General features: G+C 44.5%; 1 protein-coding gene across 1 annotated transcript in view; it reads left to right on the plus strand.

Moving 5' to 3' along the window:
* The window catches only part of tspan7 (tetraspanin 7), a 77,309-nt gene extending 55,541 nt beyond the window's left edge, over positions 1-21,768 (plus strand). Inside the window, exons 2-8 of the mRNA XM_069178818.1 lie at positions 6,853-7,041; positions 10,055-10,129; positions 10,640-10,735; positions 11,097-11,252; positions 12,521-12,604; positions 15,303-15,386; positions 18,403-21,768. Of these exons, the coding sequence (XP_069034919.1) occupies positions 6,853-7,041; positions 10,055-10,129; positions 10,640-10,735; positions 11,097-11,252; positions 12,521-12,604; positions 15,303-15,371 (669 nt within the window). The 3' untranslated portion in view covers positions 15,372-15,386; positions 18,403-21,768. The remainder of the gene's footprint in view (positions 1-6,852; positions 7,042-10,054; positions 10,130-10,639; positions 10,736-11,096; positions 11,253-12,520; positions 12,605-15,302; positions 15,387-18,402) is intronic.
* The last annotated feature ends 786 nt before the right edge of the window (positions 21,769-22,554 follow it).

The following is a 22,554-nucleotide window of genomic DNA, read 5'->3' on the forward strand; positions in this document are numbered from 1 at the left end:
CATTTTTTTTTTTCGTTTTGTCCCGTCTGACCACAAAAAACATATACCGCATGATTACAGTGTTCCCCATCTCTTCCACCAAAATCTAATTCTTACAAAGTTGTCGTTGGCTTCACAGAGGCATCCCTAACCCTTACCCGGTGCCGGCCAGAGGAGGATGGGCTTGCCCCTTTAAGCTTTGGTTCCTCTCAAGGTTTTTTCCTACTTTAATCTGAGCAAGTTTTTCCTTGCCACTGTCGCCTGAGGCTTGCTCACTGGGGGTTCAGGCTTGGAAATCTGTAAAGCTGCTTTGTGACCATGTCCATTGTAAAAAGCGCTCTACAAATAAAACTGAATTGAAATGAATTTTCCTCTTTGCCCATCTGCTCAGTTTGATCTAGCCAGTATCAGAGTGCCTTCCTTTTCTTAATGATCAACTTCCCCATGTTCAAAGAGACATTAAGGGTCTTTGAAATGCTTTTATACTCTTCTCCTATTCTGTCCCTTTGGAAAAATACAGGTTTATCTCTGCATTTTTTTTTCAGAAAGCTCCTTGGTCCTCATGGATGAATCTTTACTTAGTAATCATTACCTGACTGAGGGACCTCAGACAGGTGTGTTTATTGAGAAATCATGTGATCCATTATTACTGCACACAGATACTGTGTGGCTCCTTAAGCTGATTTTAAACTTAGGTTTGCTACAGCAAAGGGTTTAAATATTTATGCAATCATGACCTTTCCATTTTCCTTTTATATTAACCATGATTACTTCTTTTAGTTTTTTGCATTGTGTGGAGTAGGTTATATATGTAACACGTTGTTGCTGCAGTGTCATGACTGTCAGCCTTAGAGCAACAAAATGTGAAAATAGCTGTACTTAAATCTTGCTGAGGGTCACCTTTGCCATGCAACCTGCTTACACAAGTATAGCGCTCCTCTCTCATTATTGCTGTGTATATCTCAGTTAATGGTGGGAAAGCTTGGTTTTGTTAAGAAGTTGACAAATCTATTGCGGAAAAAGATGGTATTATTGACTGTAACAGAAGAAATAATAAAGATTTTGTTTTTGTGTCAATTATTTTGACACAACAGCCAGCTGCAATATCACCCTGCAACTCACAACTGGCAGCCCACTGACGCTTAGCAGGTGTGAGCCTGGTCAGTACCTGGATGGGAGACCTGGGAAAAACTAAGGTTGCTGCTGGAAGAGGTGTTAGTGGGGCCAGCAGGGGGCGCTCACCCTGCAGTCTGTGTGGGTCCTAATGCCTCAGTATAGTGACCGGGACACTATACAGTAAAAAGGTGCTGTCCTTCGAATGAAACGTAAAACCAAGGTACTTACTCTTTGTGGTCATTAAAAATTAAAAGAGTAGGGGTGTAACCCTGGTGTCCTGGCCAGATTTCCCATTAGCCCTTCACAATTGTGGCCACCTCATAATCCCATCTGTCACTCTGCTCTCCTGCCCACTCATAGCTGGTGTGTGGTGAGTGTTCTGGTGCACTATGGCTGCCGTTGCATCATCCAGGTGGGACTGCACACTGGTGGTGGAGGGGAGTCCACATTACCTGTAAAGTACATTGAGTGGAGTGTCCAGAATAGTGCTATATAAGTGTAAGGAATTATTATTATTATAAATACATGCAATAATTAAATGTCTAAACCTAAAAGTTCTAAAGAAAATCCACTTGCCATGAGAGAAAGGTCTTCACTTCTGTAGGAAATGGAACGTCCTCACAGCCTGCTCTTAGCATGTCCATGTCCATGTCTCAAGATATGCAGCAGAGGTGAGACATGACTCAAACAATAGTACTGGAGTTTAGAAAGCTTGTAAGTCACAGTTTCATAGGTCTACCACCAAACCAGTTTTGAATGTAATAGTCAGGAACAGAGCAAACATGCATTCAGATGGTAGCAACAGCACCTGTTCTGCTATGGTTGAAATGTGGTTGAAAGCAGTATTCAGGGAGTGAACTCTGTGAAGTTTCTGTGTTGGGATGTTTGCACTCAAAAAATGAATAAGGTGAATAAGCTCTGTCTTGTATAAACTTTATTTTCAGATATTTTATTGCTATGAGTGTTGCAGAGCAATCTCAATTTTTTTTTATTTATTAAATACAGTGGATAGGCTTGCACTTTTGTGTGGGAAAATGTCCTTCTTGAAGTGAAAGCAACTGCAGATTTGAAACTTGATCTTAGAATACTTTATAGAATTATTAGAATACTTCTTAGAATACTCAGAGTCAGAACAACCGTGTGCTCTCAGTACTGCTGCTCTGTACGGGAATATTTTTACTTTACACTTCATCTCAGCATTATTTCATTTTACCCCTTGCATGATTAGAGCAAATACTTAAGCAGAACATAAACTGTAACAAAGCTAGAGAAAGTACCTATTTTATATTGAATTTTGTTTCTCCAAGTAAAGGATGTTTTTTTTTGTAAGAAGCACAATGACAGATGCTAGATTACATTGCCTGGGAAAAGTCTGACACAAGCAGCATACCTAGAAGCACCTGAATATGCAGACACATTTGGCTGTGGATTATTAATGAATCTGTGGATTGCTGGTTAGTGCATTAGCATTTAATGCCTTGAGGGAACAATTCTGTTGAAAGGCTCTGGACCATAGTTTGCACTGATGCCTGCAGAGGCTCCAGCTTACGAAGATATTCAAATGATTGCCTCATCTCTCAAACCCATTCTTAAATTATGTCAGCTTTACTTAACTGATCACACTGTGTGGAAAGGGTAAGTGGTACTAAAACGTATCGCTATGAAAACGTCAATAACGGATAACTCACTGCACTCAAGTGTTAACACCCAAGGCGATCACGAAAAGCCCAGGCTCTGGAAAACACTAGTTCTATAATACATTGCTGCCATGCCTTCCCCAGTGCATTAGAGAGCGCATGGACGACAAGATGTACTGTCCTTGAATTTCCGCTGTGTTAATTATGGAACAGATGTGAACTTGTTTTAGGTGGATTGGGTCGTTTTCGTACAGAATCAGAAAATAGCTTTTATCTGCCACGACCCAGGTCCCTCAGGCTGCGGGGTGGCAGTGTGTGGTCGGCACTGTCCTCTTCCGAGGGTTGGATCACTGGCCCAACACCTGCCCGTAGCGCCAGGCATCCAAAGCTGTGGCCACAGCGCCCTCTGCTGGGGGCAGTCTGGATTGCTAGGTAGAATTTTCTATCCGCATAGTTTTGGGTTGCAGATGCTTTTTTCATGGTTACTCCAGTAACCATAATCATAGGAGTTACATGGCTATGGAAATATTATTAACCCATTCTTTTAACTCTTATAATGTTGATGTAAAGTTGCATTATTTTTTATTAAGCGTATGAATCATAAAAAGGGTGAGACTATGGGAGGTTGAAACCGTGAAAAAAGGACAGTAGCTCATGTCATTAGCTCCCCACCCCAGGCGCAGCTGGATACTCCTCCCAGTTCATTGATTCACTCCAGGAATGAGGTTAGTTTTTACTTTGCATCCTCTTAGTCGAGGACCCATTTTGAGCCATTTTCGTGCGTGTGGAAGCCATTTGAAATAAACGAAATATCCGATATAAACCATCCCCCTGAACAAACGTTTGAGGTTGCACTACATAGCACTTCTCACCTCTAGCAAATGAAACTCGGTTTAATTGAATGGGTGTCAATGAACCAGTTTCTCGTGGATCTAAGCTCTTAGCTCTCATCACAGCAGAGAAAACAGCTTAATATTCAGGGGTCACCCGCAGAGCTAATGAGAGCTGCAAGCGGAAACAGTGCTAAACAGACTCACTGAGCTCTCTCATTCACAGCAGGGGGGTTGTTTTCTTAAAGCTTTGCCGATTTAAAAAAACTGAACAATGAGCTGAAATTTATAGAATTTAAAAGAGGCATCAAAAGATTGGTGGGCGATAGAAATTGAAAGAGCTCGTGAAATGTGGTCTGAAACCACTTTAAAAGGCAATATGATTAAATATTTGCCGTCGGTCAGTTAACCATGCCTGAGTTTTAAGCAGTGACGCTCCTGTACTGGCTGGATGTCGGTGCCTTTGCAGAAAATGTTCCCTGTGGAGAGGATTAATAGCAACAGGGTGTCAAAAAAGGCAGAGCAGAGACAATCCGGTGTTCTTTAAAAGCACCACAGTTTACTGGTTACAACCTCAGTAGTCAACACATTGAACTATACAGGCCTGTTATAAAGTAGGTTTAGTTATCCTAATAACGCCGCGCTGGGGACTGTTGCTCTTTGATTAACAACCGGCTAGGGAAGTTGTTTACATGCTGCAAATCTCCAGGTGCTGTCTGAAAAGATTCAGAATCTGAATTCAGAAAGGTACCCTTGTACCATTATGTTTGTCTTTTCTGAATTACATCCAGGCTTCGTATAACGCAGTTGATACTCTGCGTTTTCACTATGGCAAGTGGAAATTCTGGTATGTAAACACATTGTCTAGCTGAATAGTGATCGTCTCATTCAGTGCTCATTACCCTGAAAACACTCCTCAAATACAGTTCTGCTAATTGCAATATTGAAGGTCCAGAAATTACCTCTGTTGAGAAAGAAAATAGGAAATTGGGTCCATATAGTTTCCTTGGTGTATTCCTCAATATTTGCCAGTTAGATCATATTAAAAACCTGTAATTAAAATTGCTTGTTATGAGAAGCCAGAGTTGACTGTGACATGATCGACCGACAGTGTTTGCTTTCCTCCATTAGGTGGCGCCAAAGTATTACATTCGGAGCCAAGGAAACTTGTTTACTGCATAGTGAAATTCAACAGAATGTTGACGAACGGCGTGATATAAATAGGCTATTCTTTAGTGTCTACTACACGTAATATTTGAGCTCTGTATTTTTTTTTTCAGGCACCAAACCACAGAAAAGATTACATTTTGTATCTGGTGTGTTCAGGATGAGTTATATACCACTTTCTAGTAGTGAAATACAAACCAGCTGATAGCGTCACTTTCATATCGGCAGCGAGTGTGTGTGTGTGCGCGCAAAACAGACGTGAAGTAAAAGAGTGGGCTGTTGACTGTTCTGCCTGCTGGCCTGGCCTGTGGTTCGAGAAGCACTGGCAAAGGACTCTTCACGTGTTATTCTTGGCTGCCCTGCTCAAGTGAATAGACAAGGCCGTTGCCTTATATAACAGTCTGAAGAGGCCTGGCAGGGATATGGTTTATGCACTGAAATAGAACTTTCTACGGCTTCAGCCAAGTTAAAGTGAGTCGTTCCCAGCCCAGACGGAGGGGCTGTGCCAGCACTCTCAGGCTGCGTTGAATGGAGGAAGCCCCCTGGCTGATCTGCTGGCACTGAGGATGGAAGTCCCATCATCCAGGAAACCTGCAGTTCAGTCCAATCGTTTTTTTTTTTAAAGTTCAGAAACAGACTTTTCTATTTTATACATTCCACCCCCCTTCACTACACTACTACAATACCGTCTTCCCAGGCCAAGCCCAGCCTTTGACTAACATGGGGAAACCGTATTTATACGCTAAACCACCACAGATTAACCCCATGTGAGAATGTGGGTACTAACCCTTCCAAATAATGATTGACCAGTCACCCCCTGGTGAGCCTATAAAGGTGTTTGCTAGATCGTCTTGAATCTTGAACATATGTGACAGGAATGGCTTTGAAATGGTTAGCCTTATTTGCCACACCTGGGGCAATTTGCTGCCATTAATAATTTTAAATCCAAAATTGTTCCACTCTCATCAGGTGTCCCCCAAGGCTCTCTCCTAGGACCTATTTCGGTTTTAATATATTTACTCCAGTCTTATTGGCAGAAAGAGTGCCTGCTTTATTTTTTACACTGAAAATATTTGGCCTCCCATCCCTGTCTCATCTGATCCTCCATGTAGTGTCTCAATTCTGTCAAACTATAGGAGCAAAATTCAGGCCAGGTTGAGCTGATCCCAGGTAAAACACCTCTCATTTATTAAATTCCCTTCAACTTTGGAACTGTCTCAAATCATGCCCTACTATGAAAAATCTGAGCTTCTGGTTTGATTCTGAGCTCTTTTTTGATTCACAAATTCAGCATCTCTCATGATTCCCTGTGTACCAAGCAGAGCCTAACACTCTGCTGAGGTAAAAAGAGTCAAGAGGTGAGCGCTTTTAGGCACCTTACTTCACACCTCTGGAACTTGCTCCCTGCTGATTGGAGAAATGTCAACTCTTTTACAGTTTTTAAATCTAGTCTAAAGACTAGATCTGTTTACTCAGGCTTTTAATTAGTTTGCCTTTTCTCCTTTTTTTCCATTTGTTTTATTTATTTCCTCATTTAAGTTCAATAGTTATTTTGATTACTTTTTCTTTCTCCTTTTGTTTTACACATATGGCACTAGAACATATGTTATATATCATTTATAAGATGTGTTAGGCTCTTAATTATGCATTGCGTGTTACTTTTTCTTTTTTATATTTTGAGGACGTGTCTAGTACAGATACTGGAGAAGCACATTATTCCATTGATTTGGTTTGGCCGTCTCTCAGAAAGGTGTACATCTCATGGAAAAACGAGGTGAATTAGCTGGTCTCTGTTGGCTGGCTTTGCACTGGTTCCCGGGCTCAGCGTATCAGTTCAGTGCCCGTTACTGAGAAGGACCCTTCCTTTCAGTCACAGGGGCATCACATGGGGTGTGAAAAGGTAACAGTGGTATGTGTCGGGGCATCTACTTAGTGTCCATAACCGACACCCAGTTCAGCAACTCAAATCAGAGGTTGAAGAAAAGGGGAGGTCTGGGAAAGAGAAGGCTTGAATGTGGTGCTGGGAGTCCTCCCCTGTAAGTGCTGCTGTGGAAGTAACCAGCAGGTGTGGTTTCAGACATGTGCTGCTCACTGTGACAGTATGGCCTTCTCTTTTCCTGCAGATCACCGGAGCGATTCTCCTAGCTGTAGGAGTGTGGGGAAAGCTCACCTTAGGCACATACATCTCCCTCATCGCCGAGAACTCCACCAACGCCCCCTATGTCCTCATCGGCACGGGAACCACCATCATCGTCTTCGGCCTCTTCGGGTGCTTCGCCACATGCCGCGGAAGCCCATGGATGCTGAAACTGGTGAGAGAGAGAAAAACAAATCGCACAGACAGCTCCCTGGATTCTCTTTGTATTGTCTGATATAACAGAACCTGGATGTTCCTGTTCCTCTCAGAAGTTATTTGCTTAAAGATCACAGGAGTAAAGGGTGCGTCTCTGCTAAACACTCGGAGGTCTGAGGCAGTGTCAGTTGTTGAGTTTACAGAGTGTCAGGGGTCGTCGTCATGGTTCCCCCTTTCTCTTTTGTGTGATTTTTTAAAATTATATATAATCTTTATATATTACCTGTGAGGCTTTACATGGCCTGGCATCTCAGTACCTGTCTGATTGTCTTCCTACTTCCCACTTTGCAACCTTTGTTTGCCTAATTCTGGTCTCTTGTCTGTCCCCCAAACCCATCTACACTCTATGGGTGACACAGCCTTCTCCTGCTGCGCTCCAGAGCTCTGGAATTCTATCCCAAAGGATATCAGAGAGTTACTTTCCCTGAGCACTTTCAAACCAAGACTCAAAAGCCTCTACTTTAGAAAGGGCTTTTATTTAATTGGTTCTAATTTTAACTACGTAATTCTGCCGTCTCCTCTCATTGCGTGCTTTCTTTCTTACTGTAAAGTGCTTTATGAAAGCCAATTTTAAAAACACTATCTAAAATAAAAGGCCTGACAGCCCCCTGGCCAGCGAATCCCCCCCTTCCCACCATGGTGCTCAGCCTCTTGTTCGCTACCCCCTTGAGAAATCTGGGTCACGGTTCACTCAGGAGCCCCTCAGCTTTATTGTTGTGAAATTGCAGTGTGTGATAGACATTGTGTTGTCAAAGTGTCGACTGCCCAACCATTGCAGGTGGTTTCCTCTCATACTGCCCTCTGGTGGAGAGTTTGTCATTTTAGAGGTTCTGTCCTCATACACAGACAAAGGTATTCTGCCTTTCCTGGATGGAAGATTCTTTTTTTTTTTAAAAAAAAAGTCCTTTCTATAAGAACTCCCACTTTTAAATATAAAACTAAACTCAATTCTAAAGATTTTATCCATATTTGCAGTTGTCTTAAATTGACTGTAGAACTGTAGGATCCATCTGCATCCATCAGAAGTGCTGTTATATTAAGTTCACATTGTAAGAATGCTGATTTTACATGCCTATAGGGAAAAGTTCTCCCAGACCCCTGAAAATGAAAAACTCCTAATTTAATTGGCGTAAGATTAAACCATATGACCTCATTAACACCATTAAACTGTATGACACCTGGGTTTGTCCTTATTATGATTACCGGGCTACTGAGCCTCCATGATTATCCAGTGGGTGACTTCGTACGAGTGGAGTCGTAGCGCTGAGCAGTAAGAGGCCAGCATATGAATTCCGCGGTGCCAGCACGGTCTCCTGGCCCGCACTTGCAAACAGACAAAAAGAAGTGTGCTCATTTTTCCCCAGCTGATTAGCATCTAAGTCAATAGACGCGCACCAGAGCCAGGCAGAAGTGTGAAGCTGCCAGCAGCTGTCATATGTGAGCAATGCAAGTTGTTGTTTTTTGTCAGGGGTGCTATTAACATGTCACAAGCACTTACTCCTCAGCCGGCGTTCCCATTATCCAGCATTGTCAAGACGCTGAAGGAACAGTAACTGTGCTTCATGCAACTGCAGGGGAATTAAATATTGTTTGACACTAACAAACCCAGAGCTGTTACTGAGTCTCGAGGATCGTCGGCACAGTTGCCCCTTTCTCTTTTTTTCCCCCCTTAAATTGGAGGCTTCTGGCATTTTAATGCGGCAGTGTGATATCTGCAAGAAAGAAGCCGTCACCTGTGCCCGACAGATAACAGTGGTTGGCCTTTTATTCTACCTGCTGTAGTCAGGTACATTTTCCTCCACCTCCGTGTGCTCGGAGGTCTGGCTGCTCCCATCGTCGGCTGTCACACCGTCATGCGGGCTGCGAAGATAAACGATCGAGCTTCAGGCTCGGTCTTGTGAAGTGTACCTTCTGAAAAAAACATCAGAAGAAATTGCACTTCAGGAAATTGTGAAGCAGAGGCGAAAGCTCCGCTCCATGTGTTTATGAGCTTGCCACTTTTAGCTGTTCAGCTGATGAAGAGTCCTCTTAAAGGTTTCTTTCATAGCCTAAGTGCATCAGCAGAGGACTGTCCTTGCAAACTCAGCTCGGGCTCAGATATTGATCTGTAGAGCAGTGTCTCTCAATCCTTGTCCTAGAGTTACTCCCGTGTCTTCTGGCTTCCGTTCAGCTTGAGCTCTTAATTAGTGAAAAATTATTGATCCCTTAATTGGACTAATTAATTGATCTTTAACAGTTTTCTACACTCAGGAGTCAGACATCCCCCAGTATTTGTATGATTTCTGAGAACTGTAGTAAACTCGTTTTCAACTTCAAATTTTTGTTCCCCTGTAACTCTATAAAAGTCCCTTTTCATTTAGCCAATCGGGATGTTCAAACTCGGGTGGGAATGTCACAGACACGTTAGTGGTTTTAGTGTTGCACAGGCGCCTTGGTTAAATCCAACCAAGTCACTGAAGCAATAAACCTGAGTCACAGATCAGAAAACCACCATCACGCTTTGTGATGTCTGATCTCTTCATGCTGTTTTAAGAACTGAAAGTGATTTTAAAAATCAAAGCAAACTGTTTGATGAGCCAAATGAAGTCAAAGAGGACACCGTGGAACTTCAGGAGCAGGATTGGAAAGCACTGCTGTGAAAGCAGCTGAAAAGAAATGAATGTGATTAGTGGCAAAGAGGTGCTTCTGAACCCCTGGGGGCGCTCGTCACACCAAGAAGGCTTGCTTTTAAGGGACCAGAAAAAGAGACAGAACTGTCCCTGGCAGGTGGTTTTTAATATTGCATTGGCGGCTGTTCTTTGAAATCTAATTTTATTCATTTCGAATAAATGCTATCCACACACTTCTCACTGTGCTGAGACAGAAGCTGCTATGACTGTGATGTGCTGTAGAGCTGAACCCTGTTCAGCACAATGCCCTCTCTTTTTTCTAACCTGTCTACATCGTGTTGCTGCTTGTCTTTCTCTTGGCAGTATGCCATGTTCCTGTCTCTGGTGTTCCTGGCAGAGCTGGTCGCAGGCATCTCTGGATTTGTGTTCCGGCACGAAGTAGGTATCTCGGCCTGCAATCCCACAGTGCATCAGCTGAAAACGGGACTGGTGGAACAGGACTGGTCCGGTTAGCGTACAGGATTACCTCTCAGCCATCTCCTTTGCTAACACAAACAAGTGCCAAGTTAACAGGACACACGCTTTTACAAACACTTGTTTTGATACACTGTTTAACCTTGTCGTGTTCAGATTAATTTTTCCCATAAGTCATCTTGTGACGACTGTGTCTTTGGCAAAATAAATGATGAAGTCCATCACCAAAGAGAAATGCCTCCGAAGGCTGGAGATTTCGTTGAAGCTGTCCGGTTTAACAAGCCGTGAGAAATTAGTAGAAGCGATTGCCGACAAGTGACGCACTGTGTCCTTTGCCCATTTTCCAGTGGCGAGAGATAAGAAGGTGGAAATGTGGATGACTGGCAGGGAGCCGGCTATAGTTTAAGCATGGGTGAGGGGGCTTCCAATGAGTTCCGGGAGATGAGACGATTGTGCTTTTGATTTCTTCCTCAGATCAAAGGCACGTTTCTGAGGACGTACAATGACGCAGTGCGAAACTACAATTCGAAGGATGACCGCAGCCAAGCAGTAGATGATGTGCAGCACAGTGTAAGTCTGGGGGTGGGCTGGGGTCCCTCATTTAGGCCCTGATGCCTGATTATGATACACGAGATCTCTATTTGTTTACGTGCAGATTTTCTGTTCCCATTTAGTGAATATAAAACATTTATCATACTCCGATCTTATTGCTTTTTTTTAAATTGTTCTCCAAATATTTGTGTATTTAAAATATGACTGTATTGAATATTTCTAAGCATACATAGTATTATATGGGTATCCTGTTTTATTTCTTGAGTGGGATTTGGGCCTGTGAAGAGGGCCTCTGCTGGAGTAAGCAGAGCGAAGCTGGGGTGTCCGCAGTCCTCCAGTCTTGGCCCTGTGTGAAACGGCGGTTTTGTCTTCTCCCCAGCTGCGCTGCTGTGGCGTGCAGAACTACACCAGCTGGTTCACCAGCAGCTACTTCCCTGAGAACGGGATCCCGCCCAGCTGCTGTGCCAACGCCTCTGATTGCAGCCCCCAGGACCTACGCAACACCACCATCGTCCCCAGCAAGGTCTACCAACAGGTCAGCCCCCACCCACTGTGTCCCTCCTTGAGCAGCTGTGTTAGGAAATTGAATGTGGTTGTTACTAGTCCTTCCACTGGCTGAAAAAGGACCTATGTCCTTGCTGCTGCTTTTAGCTGACTCCCCAAGTGGCTCAGAAGGTAATATTCTGTCACTCATGTGGCACAGGTATCTCATGTTTGAGCCTGGGGCCTGTCACTAGTCAACTGTGAGCACAGCGCCCCTAGTGGCAGGGTGGGACAGGGTTGGATTAGTCAGCCACGAGCTCTCCCAGCTCCCAGCAACCCCTGGCAGTGGGCAGTACTGTCAGTGGGAGATGCGCCTCTTCTCCAGTCAGCGCTGAACCTTCTGCACGGGGCTGTGTTCCTCATTATCCCCCGTGTGCAGCTGCAGGGGTCATAGCTGTGAGCCAGGACTTCATAAACATGCAACCAGCAATTTCAAAGCACAAACAACAAATAATTGGCTGTTCTTAAATCTAAAAAAAGACCAGGCTTTTCCTTTTCAGCTTTTAAGGTGTTGTTTGTACTATTTTGATACATGCTAAAAACTAAAAAATCTTACTCTCTTGCTGAAATACTGTACTTAATCTATGTCTTCACTGGGGAAAGGAAAAAAAGGCTTAGGGAATGGGATTCTGCATGGAGTACTCTTAAGCAGTGGTCTTTACTGCAGGTCTTCAGATATCTCTTCAGGGCTGAGAAACTACTTTGTTAGAGCCAGTAATCAGCTTTAAACGACATTATAAAATCCAGGTCCCATCCCGCTCTTAAAGCTTGAAAACTACCTTAACGTTACCTGTAACACTAAGTCCTCTGGTATTTCTCCCGTCCTTAATCCTCACTAAAACAGAGAGCTAAACTGAAACCTAACTCTACTGCTGTCCCTAAGCTTACACCTGTATGTGCCAAGAGTACTCTTCCTAAATTCTTTCCCCACCTTGCACATTCCTCTAACATTATATATCAACACTTCAATCCATAACAAAAACCCTGCAGCCATGCTCAACCTTAGCTCCAACCCAAAACCTGGAATCTGCAGCTGCAGAGCCTGACTCTTAACACTGAATGCACCTAAACGTTGCCTTGGCCTCCACTCTAACCTTACCAGTAGCACACACCCGAAGGACACTCCTGGCCCATGGGTTGCCTCTATCCCTTCTATCAAACCACACCAGCCTGCTTGAAGCCTGATTCTTAATGGCTTCATCTCTCAGTGAACAGACACCAGTGTTTTTTATCATACAAAGGACTTCATTCTGTTTTCAGGGCTGCTATGAGCTGGTAACCAGCTTTATGGAGACCAACATGGGCATCATTGCAGGGGTCGCCTTTGGGATTGCGTTTTCACAGGTGAGCTGATCCAGCCTTTGCATTCTCACGGTGATTTCTGCTGGGTTGGACTGTTTCTCCAAGGAGAAACTTGTCTAGAGTTCCACATTGAACGTGAAAGCTTTCAGACACAGACCATGTGACTCATCTTGTTAAATTGGTTACAGGAAGCTGAATCTTCCAAGATCCTCATCCAGCTGCCTTGCGAGGGATCCTAACAAACCAGCTTCGACAGCTTGGTTAGGTCATTTGTTCCAATATCCCACATCTGTTTCTATGAAGAATTACCTCCCGTGTGCCGTCCTAAATAAATTGCACTTGACTTTCATTTGTACCCTCAGGCCACAACTGCCTTACTGAGCTCAAAGTAGCTGTTTGGGTTCACTGTGTCAATTCAGTTCAGGTTACTGAAAACACAAGTCAGATCTCTGCAGATTCTTTTCCAGGCTTTGGAAAGAGCAGAATAAAAGCAGAATAAAAAGACTAAAATGTCCACACACCAAGGGTTTCACATTTTAGTCCATGTATTCTGCTTTTTCCAATACGCCAGTGTGTTTTTTAAATTGTACAGTTCTAACCACAAAAAGCACTCTGTTTTTAATGTTGTTGTATGAACGACAACAGACCGGAGCCGTAGTGAACAGTGACAGTAGACAGGAGCTCCAATGATTTGTGAAAGATCCAGGTTATTTGCCAGCATGTTGGTCACATGAGCAATGAATCGACTGTCTCAGACTGTCAGGGAGTATGCCTGCCTAATGAAGAATGGGTGCTTCGTTAAGCTCTGAACTGATTGGAGTGGTAATTAGAGACGTTTTGTGTTTATTTCAACCTTTGGTACATGGTTGTAGTTTTTCCGTCCTTTTCTTCACGCTTGCCTTTATGTGGGTAACTCCACATCGGCCTTCGCCACCCTTAAAAGCCCATACATCATTTTCCCATTTTTGGAGTTTACAAAAAAATGCTAATTTAATTTGCTGCCTGCCCAACACACCTCCTGGTCAGCCTGTAAGACTGTTAGACAGAAGCCTGATGAGAACCTGTCTTAAAAACCTCCTTCTTCACTGCTCTCACTCTGCGCAGTTGTAGCAAAATAGTAGCTGACTGTTCAAAACTGATGAACTGCGTAAAGCCCATTTTAAAACAAGAAAAGTAACCAGGGATTGTTTACTCATGTTGATTCTGAAGAGACCAGCAGCCATCGAATGACCTCAGGCTTGAGTGCAGATGTCTATCTGAACTGCTGTGTTGTGTTAAGACATGATTGCACTACACTGCAGTGATTTTTTTTCCCCTGTCTTGTTGTGATCCGCCCCTCGTGCCTTAAGGAAATGCAACTTATTTTCCTCCTCCAAGCAAGGAGGGTCCAAAAATACTTGTCTTCTTTAAAACAAAAGCCCAATTTGAGATGTAACATGCCATACAATTTGTATTCAACAGACACTCATGGTCGCATTCACGAAAAGAAAACCAGTCTTTATTGTTCTGTTTTACTCTTTCTTGTACTCATGATCCTGGTTGAGGAAAACAGAAATTTTAAAGGTGGGAAAAAAAACAACAACAGACACTTTCTGTATATTTAGTAACATTGCTTAAAAAGGGAACATTCCCAGTTGTTCAAAAGCCTAGCAACCTGACACTTTAGATATATCAATCACTTACAATCATGTCAGGTTTTTTATTTTAGACTATGTGATGAACTGACAACCTAGCCACAATTCACAGAAAAAAACTCCAGAATTTTACGCAAAACTGTTTGTTTGAAAAGAAAATGAGATAAAACTACCAGCTCAAAATACATCACCCCTCCACCAGTCTCATCACTTCCTTCCTTTAATCAGCTGCCTTAAACCAACACCAATATAAAATGAAAGTGGTCGCTAACCTCCTGCTCAGTTAAACATGCCCAATTAAGCTCCACAGTCCTCAGCCTTCTTATTGCAGCTAATGGGAATGCCAAGCAGTTAACCATCATGTGACCCACGCGCAGGCCAGCGTTTTCACTCCATGGACTATTAATTGAACTGTAAATGTTATCGGGAATAAAAGGCAGGGGAAATCAATGGCACCTATTAAAGCCAGCTCCATCCTAATGTGCTTAATCCCTCTGTGCGCCCTGACAGGCTCATCCTCGGCTGTGATTTCAGCGCAGGAAGACTCGCGCTTCTCTCAGAGCTGCTTCGCTTCAGATTTTCGTCCTTTCTCTTTTAATTAAAAAGGATGCATATCTCTCGGAAAATAAACATCTCTGCTCGCTGTGCGTCTCTGCTGGTGCAGTGCAATTAACCAGTTCCTGAAAAGGAAGGAGACGGAAATAACAAAGGGAGGAATTTAAGTGGCGAGAGAGGGAAAAAAAAATCAAAAGATTGGGATGCTTATTAGCACGATTGCTTTGTAAATATTAGAGGTCTGACTCTAGTGATGGATCTGTCATTTTTGAAGATGAAACTGTTGGTAATTAACAATACCACGTTTTCCTCAGCACATGTGGGTTTTTCTGTTTTCTGTAACTTGTGTGATTCATGAACGGCCTTAAAATCTGTGATATGCAGCGTCATTGTCTGGCTCTCTGGGGTTTCAATGAAAAAGCACAGTTTTCGAAGAGCCCTGAGAAATTCAACCATGTGACGTCAACAGGAGTATCGCCGGCGAGCTGTTTGTTTTAATTTGCTTGTGTGTGTGTGTGTGTCTTTTTTTTTTTTTCCTCCTCTCCTTGCAGTTGATTGGCATGATGCTGGCCTGCTGCCTGTCGCGATTCATCACTGCCAATCAGTACGAGATGGTGTAGCGGTGAGAGCGCGTGGTGAGTTCACACTGTCACTGTCATTCCCGCACCGTCTGAACGCTGGCCTGTCACCCCCTGCCCCCGTCAGTCTGCTGCGCTCCGACCCTCCCCCGCCGGAGTGCCCTGCGCTCCCTCTTCCCCCTCTCCGTCTCTCGCCTTATGTGGCTCCGAAACAATCAGGATATTTCAATTATGCATGTGTCTGCCAGCTTCACGCACGTGCCTCACAACAGAGGGAGCAGGGATGGGGAAAGTGAGAAGGGGGGTTAAAATAGGCGCTTTTCTCCTCCTGAACTAAAGAGAGGGCTGGGGGGTCCCCCAATAGTTCTGGTTTCAAGTAATGCTTGAGAACTGTTTTTAGGAGGCACACTATCACAACATGAGACAATATTCTCTTCCTTGGACTTGTTTGTGTTGGGGAAAGCTTGGGCTTGTCAGCTCGTGGATGGTTTGAGCAGGGGTTCTTTATCTTGGCGGGTTGGGGACAAGGGATCATGGGAGTGCTGGAGAGCATCCGTTCTGTAACGGATCCCGGGGAATTCCTGGCGGAGGAGAAACAGTCCCGTCCGCACAGCCCCTCTGGGATGGGTGAATTGACTCTGGGGTGCGATGTGTGAAAGAGGGACACATCGTTCGGCTTCACATACCGAGTTGAGGACGCCCGGCTGGTGTGTCTGAGCCGCAGCGCTCTGGGTGTTCTGGGCGGCTGGCAGAGGTGGCAGGCTGGCGCTGCGGGCGGGGAGCAGATGGGGAGAGCGCAGCCTGCACTGCGGGGGGAGGAGTCAGGGGCCCCCACAGCGCTCAGGGGGGCTGTTCAGCACCAGCCCACTGCCCACTGCCAGCAGCAGCTGCGCTTAACACCAAGCTGCAGAATTCCTACTTGCCGGTTTAATTGCTGAACCCCGACGGCACTGTTCTGGATTCTAAACAATGCTGTTATTGCTTCTCAATTAACTCTCAGATTTATTACGTTTACCGCGTCCCTGTTTGGGCTGGATGCCGGGCGTGCTAATGCCTTAAAGAGGCAGAGGCGCTCCTTGACTCCGCTGACCAACAATAGTCCAGCACCCCTTGTGCAAGGGAGCAGAATATTCCGATTTCCCTAAAAGCAGCAGCAGGTCGGAGCAGGGGGATCAGCAGGGACAGCTGTGAGCACCGAGGCCTTCGCAGAGCGGGCCCTGCAGGGAGAGTGAGGTTTGAGGAGGAGTGCGCTGTCTGGGCCTTGTCTTTCCTGTGGTCTCCTGGGTCCACTGCAGATGTGCAAGGCCAGAGGAGTAAATAATAATAACCCTTACACTGTATATATTACTGACTCCCCTCCACCACTACCAATGTATAGCATCCACCTGGATGATGCGACGGCAGTCACAGCGCGCCAGTACACTCACTACACACCAGCTATCAGTGGGGAGGAGAACGGAGTGATGAAGCCAGTTTATAGATGGGAATTATAAGGAGGCCATGATTGGTCAAGGCCTGGGGGAAATTTGGCCAGGACGCTGGGGACTCCTACTATTTTCGAGAAACACCCTGGGACAGAGAGTCAGGACCTCGGTTTTACATCTCATCCAAAGGACGGCGCCTTTTTCCAGTATAGTGTCTCCGTCTCCCAGTCAGGTACTGACCAGGCTCACACCTGCTGAGCTTCAGTAGGGCTGCCAGCTCTGAGCTGCAGGGTGATACAGCTGCTGGCGAGTAAGTCTCTACAACGCTCTCACAACGAGGAGTTCACAGCCACACATCAGTAACGTTCTCCTGCAAGCTTCTCTGTTTGCATCGCAGAAACGAATGCAGCCTTTGTGAAACTGCAGCCGCTTCTCATGTCTCAGATCTCAGATCTCAGGATCTGACAGGCGCTCGTCGGTGGCTGTGCTGCTGCCGTTCGGCAGGGCAGCTGGGGGAAATGAGACGCTCCTGTTGCAGAGGCCCACAGCCGCAGTGTAGAGCAGGAAGCAGCTCCCCTCGCTGCGCCGGGCCCGCGGTGTGGAGATCGAGCGCGATAGCACCGACGTGGCGGCCTGGGCCGAGGAGAGGCGAGAGCAGACGCGCTTCGGCTGGGTGGCCATGGAAACGCCCCGCGCTGCCGGTTGTTAACCACGCGTCTGGGCTGTGGTGAACCGCGGCCCCCCTCCTCCTTGCAGCCAGGAAAGCGTGGCCGGGGGTGCTGCTAGTGCAGGTGTCACGAGGGGAGTGTGTGGGGCCGCTATCAGCTCATTACTTTTGTTGAACTGGAAAGGCGCCGAAAGGCCAAAAATAACCGGAGGGTCCTTATTGCATAAGATGCGTTCAGACGTGCAGCTTTGAGCCCCCAGCTGCACCTGTTTTTTATTAACTTTTCCATCCGCGTGAGTAAACTAGGAAAGTCTTTCAAATGTGATGAATCCACAAACTTTGTGTTTAAACATTGAAATTCTGTTGCATATGGTTCTGTTTCAAGTTTGTGCACCAAATTATGGAGGTAAAAGCTTGTAGGTGCAAGTTTGTGCACTCGTTTTGTAGGTAAAGGCTACATTCTGTGTATATTTCATTAGTATTTTAGCCAGGGGTCTGCTGTTTGTCGGTAGCTCTGTTGGAGTCGAGGGATTGTGGATGGATGGAACAATTTACACTGTGTTGTTGCCACCAGCTGCATTCCATGGCTTAGCTGCAGAGCAATTGAAAGCCATGAACGTGTGTGCCTTTTACAGGCTGTTGGCATCAATAAGGCAGGGTAGCATGTTCCATGCTTCTGCAACCCTTTGTGTAAAGATATACTTCCTGTTCTTAGATTTAATTGCACTTTGACACATTTTCTACTTGTAACCTCTGGCTCGTGTTTCACTGTTCGTTCATTTGTCACTTGCGCAGCAGATTTAGAATACTTGTATCAGGTGCCCTCATAGTCTTTCATTTCCTTCAGCATCACAGAGTAGGACATTTTGCAGAGTAGGATATTTGTCTACATTAAATGTCATCTGTCAGGTGTTTGCCTGGTTCTGATCCCCGTTCCAGAGAGTATTACCATATCTGACTGGTTCTTATTTTTGCCTTTCAGGGAGAAGAAGAGAAAGCTTTTGTCATTATGGAAGAAGGAGGGACTCCTAGACTGCTAGCACACTCCATTTTTATTTCCTCTATTCTTGTCTATCATAGTGCATCATTCCTTAATGTACAGTCGTGCCATTTAAACAAGCTTACTTTCAAGACTTCCACCTTAACTATGTCTATACCTGTGGGAGCCGTGTCTCAACGTTGATAACCACAACAGATCTAGTTCCCATTTACAGCACCAGTGTGGATGCGTATGCAGTATATCAACAGCATAGCTGCCATTTACAATTCGTAAGCATTAACTGCTTTTCTATTTAAAAATAAAAATATGAACTAAGTTCATATTTAGTTTTCCACCTGCTATCTTTTCTTCAGCCAGAAATAGGAGGAAAAAATCAGAAAACAGAAAGTATACTTGAAAACAAAAGAGAGAAACTCAATTTTAAAGTTGAACTGTAGTTCTTGAAGGGAGTAATTCTCCCAGATGTTAGACTACAGCCTTTTATTCTTACTGATACATAATGCTTCAGCTTTTTGCTGCTATATGGAGTAAATTTCAGCATCTGATCCTGTGTAAAGTTAATATTACTAAAATTTGTGCAGTTGCTTTTATGGATATGTTTGTGTTGCTTTTTTTAAAAAAAATATTTGACTTAGTTTGGTTCAGTACTGTACATCAGTGATCTCTGCTACATTGCTTCCAGTGCCCTAGGAGATGTAGTCTGGGTTTTTATAAAACTCACTTATGGTCAAGAAACTTATTTGTTTTAGCTACACAGTCTTATTTAGTGGCATTAATTACTGGTGTTCTTAACATACTCAGTGCCCACATAACACACACCCATACTCTCCAGCCGTTGTCATAGCTACAGTTCACAGGCATGGCTGGCTACCACACGTGTCACTTCCTGCTGCCACTGCCTTGTCTACTACACTGTTCCGAGTCTTTCTGCTACACTATGTGGCACAGCTGTGTGTTCCTCTGGGTACTGTGTTCCACTCCTTCTGTCAGTGGAAGCCTTGAATTTCTTGCCCATTAAACTGACCTGATAGTTAAGTTATTTTCTAGAAGGTAACTGGACTCGTAAAGTCAGCTTAAAGCCCAATTTAGGTTGCATAAGCATCTGATGATCCTCCCTTCAGGTCCTTTAGACATTCCTGTGTACAACAGACCTGCTCCTTGACCATGGATCTCCAGGACAGGCCTAAGCTTAGAGGAGAGGATGGAAATATCCTCTCACACACTGCCTTTGGGATTCCTTCAGGGCAGGGTCGAGTCTTGTTGAGCAAACTAGCCCTATGCCACACCCGTCTAAATGCAAAGATTTTCAATATTTCTTTGGACATCTTATATAAAAAGTACTTATAAATCTTAGTACAGAGCACATGACTAATGTTTCATCAACCAAAACAGAAAACAAAAACTGCAAAAATATATTTTTACAGTTAAAGCTTAGTGTACTGTTGGAGGTGCCAGTCAAGGAGGAGATATTAAGTCTAGCTAGCAGAATTCTAATATTTTTTAAACACTCCTTTCGCTGAAAGTGCTGCAGAATAGCGCACACGTAATATATTTATTAGTGTGGCTATTTGCATATCTAAAAAGTAAAAGTGTGAATTTGGCTTGACTTCAAGAATGATTTAGAACAGGGGAGTCCAGTCCTGGTCCTGGAGAGTCAGTGTGTCTGCTGGTTAGCGGTCCAACACAGCTCTTAATGAGCTAAACCACCTCGTTAACCAGTTTAACAACAGCTTCTCCCAGATCTTCAGATGCTGTTGCTTTCAAGAGCCCTAGAAAACCTGCAGGCACACAAGACCCTCCAGGACCAGGACTGGACATTGTCCATCGAGAACACAAAATGGGGCAGTCAAAACATTTTGAATGCTCAAGTTTTAGAACGGTTGAAAGACTCGAGCACTCCTTAATAGGGAGCCTGAAATGGGCAAATGTTTTTTATTTAACAATTAAACAATTATTTTGTTAAAAACGTTTTAATTTTACCCACTGCATCTGTCTCTGAACAGGTTAACAGAACGGTTTGCCTTGATCACGCCCACCGCGGGGATGTCGATTGTAGCACAAAGGGAGGTTGAGAATCCAAGTCCTTTCTTAATACCAGGCAGACAAGAGGTCATTCTTACTGATGGCCGCATGGGAGTGAGGGAGGAGGAAAAAAGCAGTGGTTTTAGTGATGTAATTAATGCCACTTTTTTGGAGGAGTTGAAGGGGATAAAACATATTGCGATAATGGTTATAAAATTGATGACACCTCGACTCAGGACCCGGGACACACTGCTCTGAGCTCTTGAGCTTCCTGGTAGCTGCTTTTTCCCTGCGTTGATGAAATGACGCGGTTTGGAATGGCGTGGCTGGAGAAGTGCTGCATCGCTGTGGTGCTTTGGAAGGTGGGACAGAGCTGTCATGAGGGTTTGGGAGTTGAGAGGGTTGACTGGTGTCGCACTGCTGCCAGCCTCTCTTTCCTCCTGGGCATTTAAGCTCTGCAGGGCTGTGTTACACCACTTGCTCAGTAGCAACATCCTTGCTGCTTGAACAGCACGGTGTCGCCACTTTTGTATTTCCTCAGATGGGAAATGATTTACAGGTGTCACATTAGGGTGCGATCTGGGTTTTTTTTTCCACATGAGCAGTAATAGCAGTAGAGGACAGTGTCACTGTGTGATCGCTTCGGATCACTACGAGGAGCTAGCGCGCAGAAGGGTCAACACACGGTACAAGTTTCAACAGGTGTACAAATCCTGATCAGCTCTGTGGTTGGAGGGCATAACTATTGGGTTCATGGGCTCAAGAGCAGCTTCACGGTAAATCCTGAGGGAGGCTCACTGTATATAATCTGGCGCAAAACACTGGAGATGGCACTTGAACTACTGAAATGAAAACAAATTGGAGCCGGAATCTGCTTGGAGAGCTCAGTGCGTCACTCTGTTCCGCGGGCTGTGAAGGGCCGCTTCTCCCGTTCAGAGACGTGGAGACTCCAGGGGGCTGTGGGCAATGCGTGAGAGAACACTGAAGTTGATGACTGTATAACTTATTTAATAAAGCTGTGATGTGAGTAACTCAGGCTGGAGGATTAAAGAAGCAGCCTTTTGTATTTCCGTGTACGTGTTTTCTTGCCTTGTTTCCGAAGTTGTCACGGCAGCCGCTGCCAGCCTCGTATGTGTAGGTGGATCGGTGTTAATGTAAATCACGTCTAGAAAATATTGTAGAAGATGCTTTGAAGTTGAATGAACAGAATAATAACTTTGTATAAAGACAAACATTTTTAAACTGTTATCACCAGCTAGCATGCCAACAACGTTGATATTGTATGCAATTGTGATCTTGGTATTAATAAACGGTCATGACAACTTAGCCGTTGGTTTGTCTGATTTCAGTGCCGTTTTCGAGTGACGTTTTATGAGAGCTTTCTAAGGAAAAGAAGGATTAAGAACATTAATACATTAATACTTGAGGTACAAAAATGTAAAAAGCACAATTCAATGGCCAGTGTTCAGCCAGCTCTGTTGAACTGTCTGGAGGTGCCGTTTAAGAGATCGCGTTGTTCTTGTTCCAATTCCTATATCGACCAATGTTCGTGACCAATGCGATGTCCCCAAGACAGTGATAAATCAACCCGTGAAAAGCGGTGGAAATCCTAATGCAGTGCTCGTTGAGATTTTGCACAAAAGGGCTCAGATTACAGAAGAGTCAAGCAAATATGGCTCTGTGCTGGATTGTCCACCTCGCTACTGCTGACTGGTGTCCCGGCTTTAAATCTGGCATCTCTTAGGAAGGTATCCAAAGGAAGCCGGCTTAAAAAGAATGGAATTCCTGTTTGCTCCAGCGACTGCAGTGTTGACACAGGTGTTCAGCGCCCGTCTGTCAAATATAACTACAGCGGCAGCATTGGCTAAAATAAACACTTCGGAGAGAACGGTGCTCAAAGGTTCTTCCTCCCTTGAAAAATTGGCTTGACCTTTACCAAGTACAAAGAGCTCGTCTCCAAGCGAAAGGGGAAAGGGGGTCGTTTCCTTTCGCTGCCCAGTTTTTGTCACTAGGTTTATAGTGAATAAGCTGCTTTTACTTCCAAAGAGAAAAAGCAACAAATCGTGTGAGTGCAAGCTCCTCCATAAAAGAAAGATTGGCTTCTATTTTCTG

This window comes from Lepisosteus oculatus, chromosome 15 (genome assembly GCF_040954835.1).
Source record: "Lepisosteus oculatus isolate fLepOcu1 chromosome 15, fLepOcu1.hap2, whole genome shotgun sequence".
NCBI classification, from domain to species: Eukaryota; Metazoa; Chordata; class Actinopteri; order Semionotiformes; family Lepisosteidae; genus Lepisosteus; species Lepisosteus oculatus.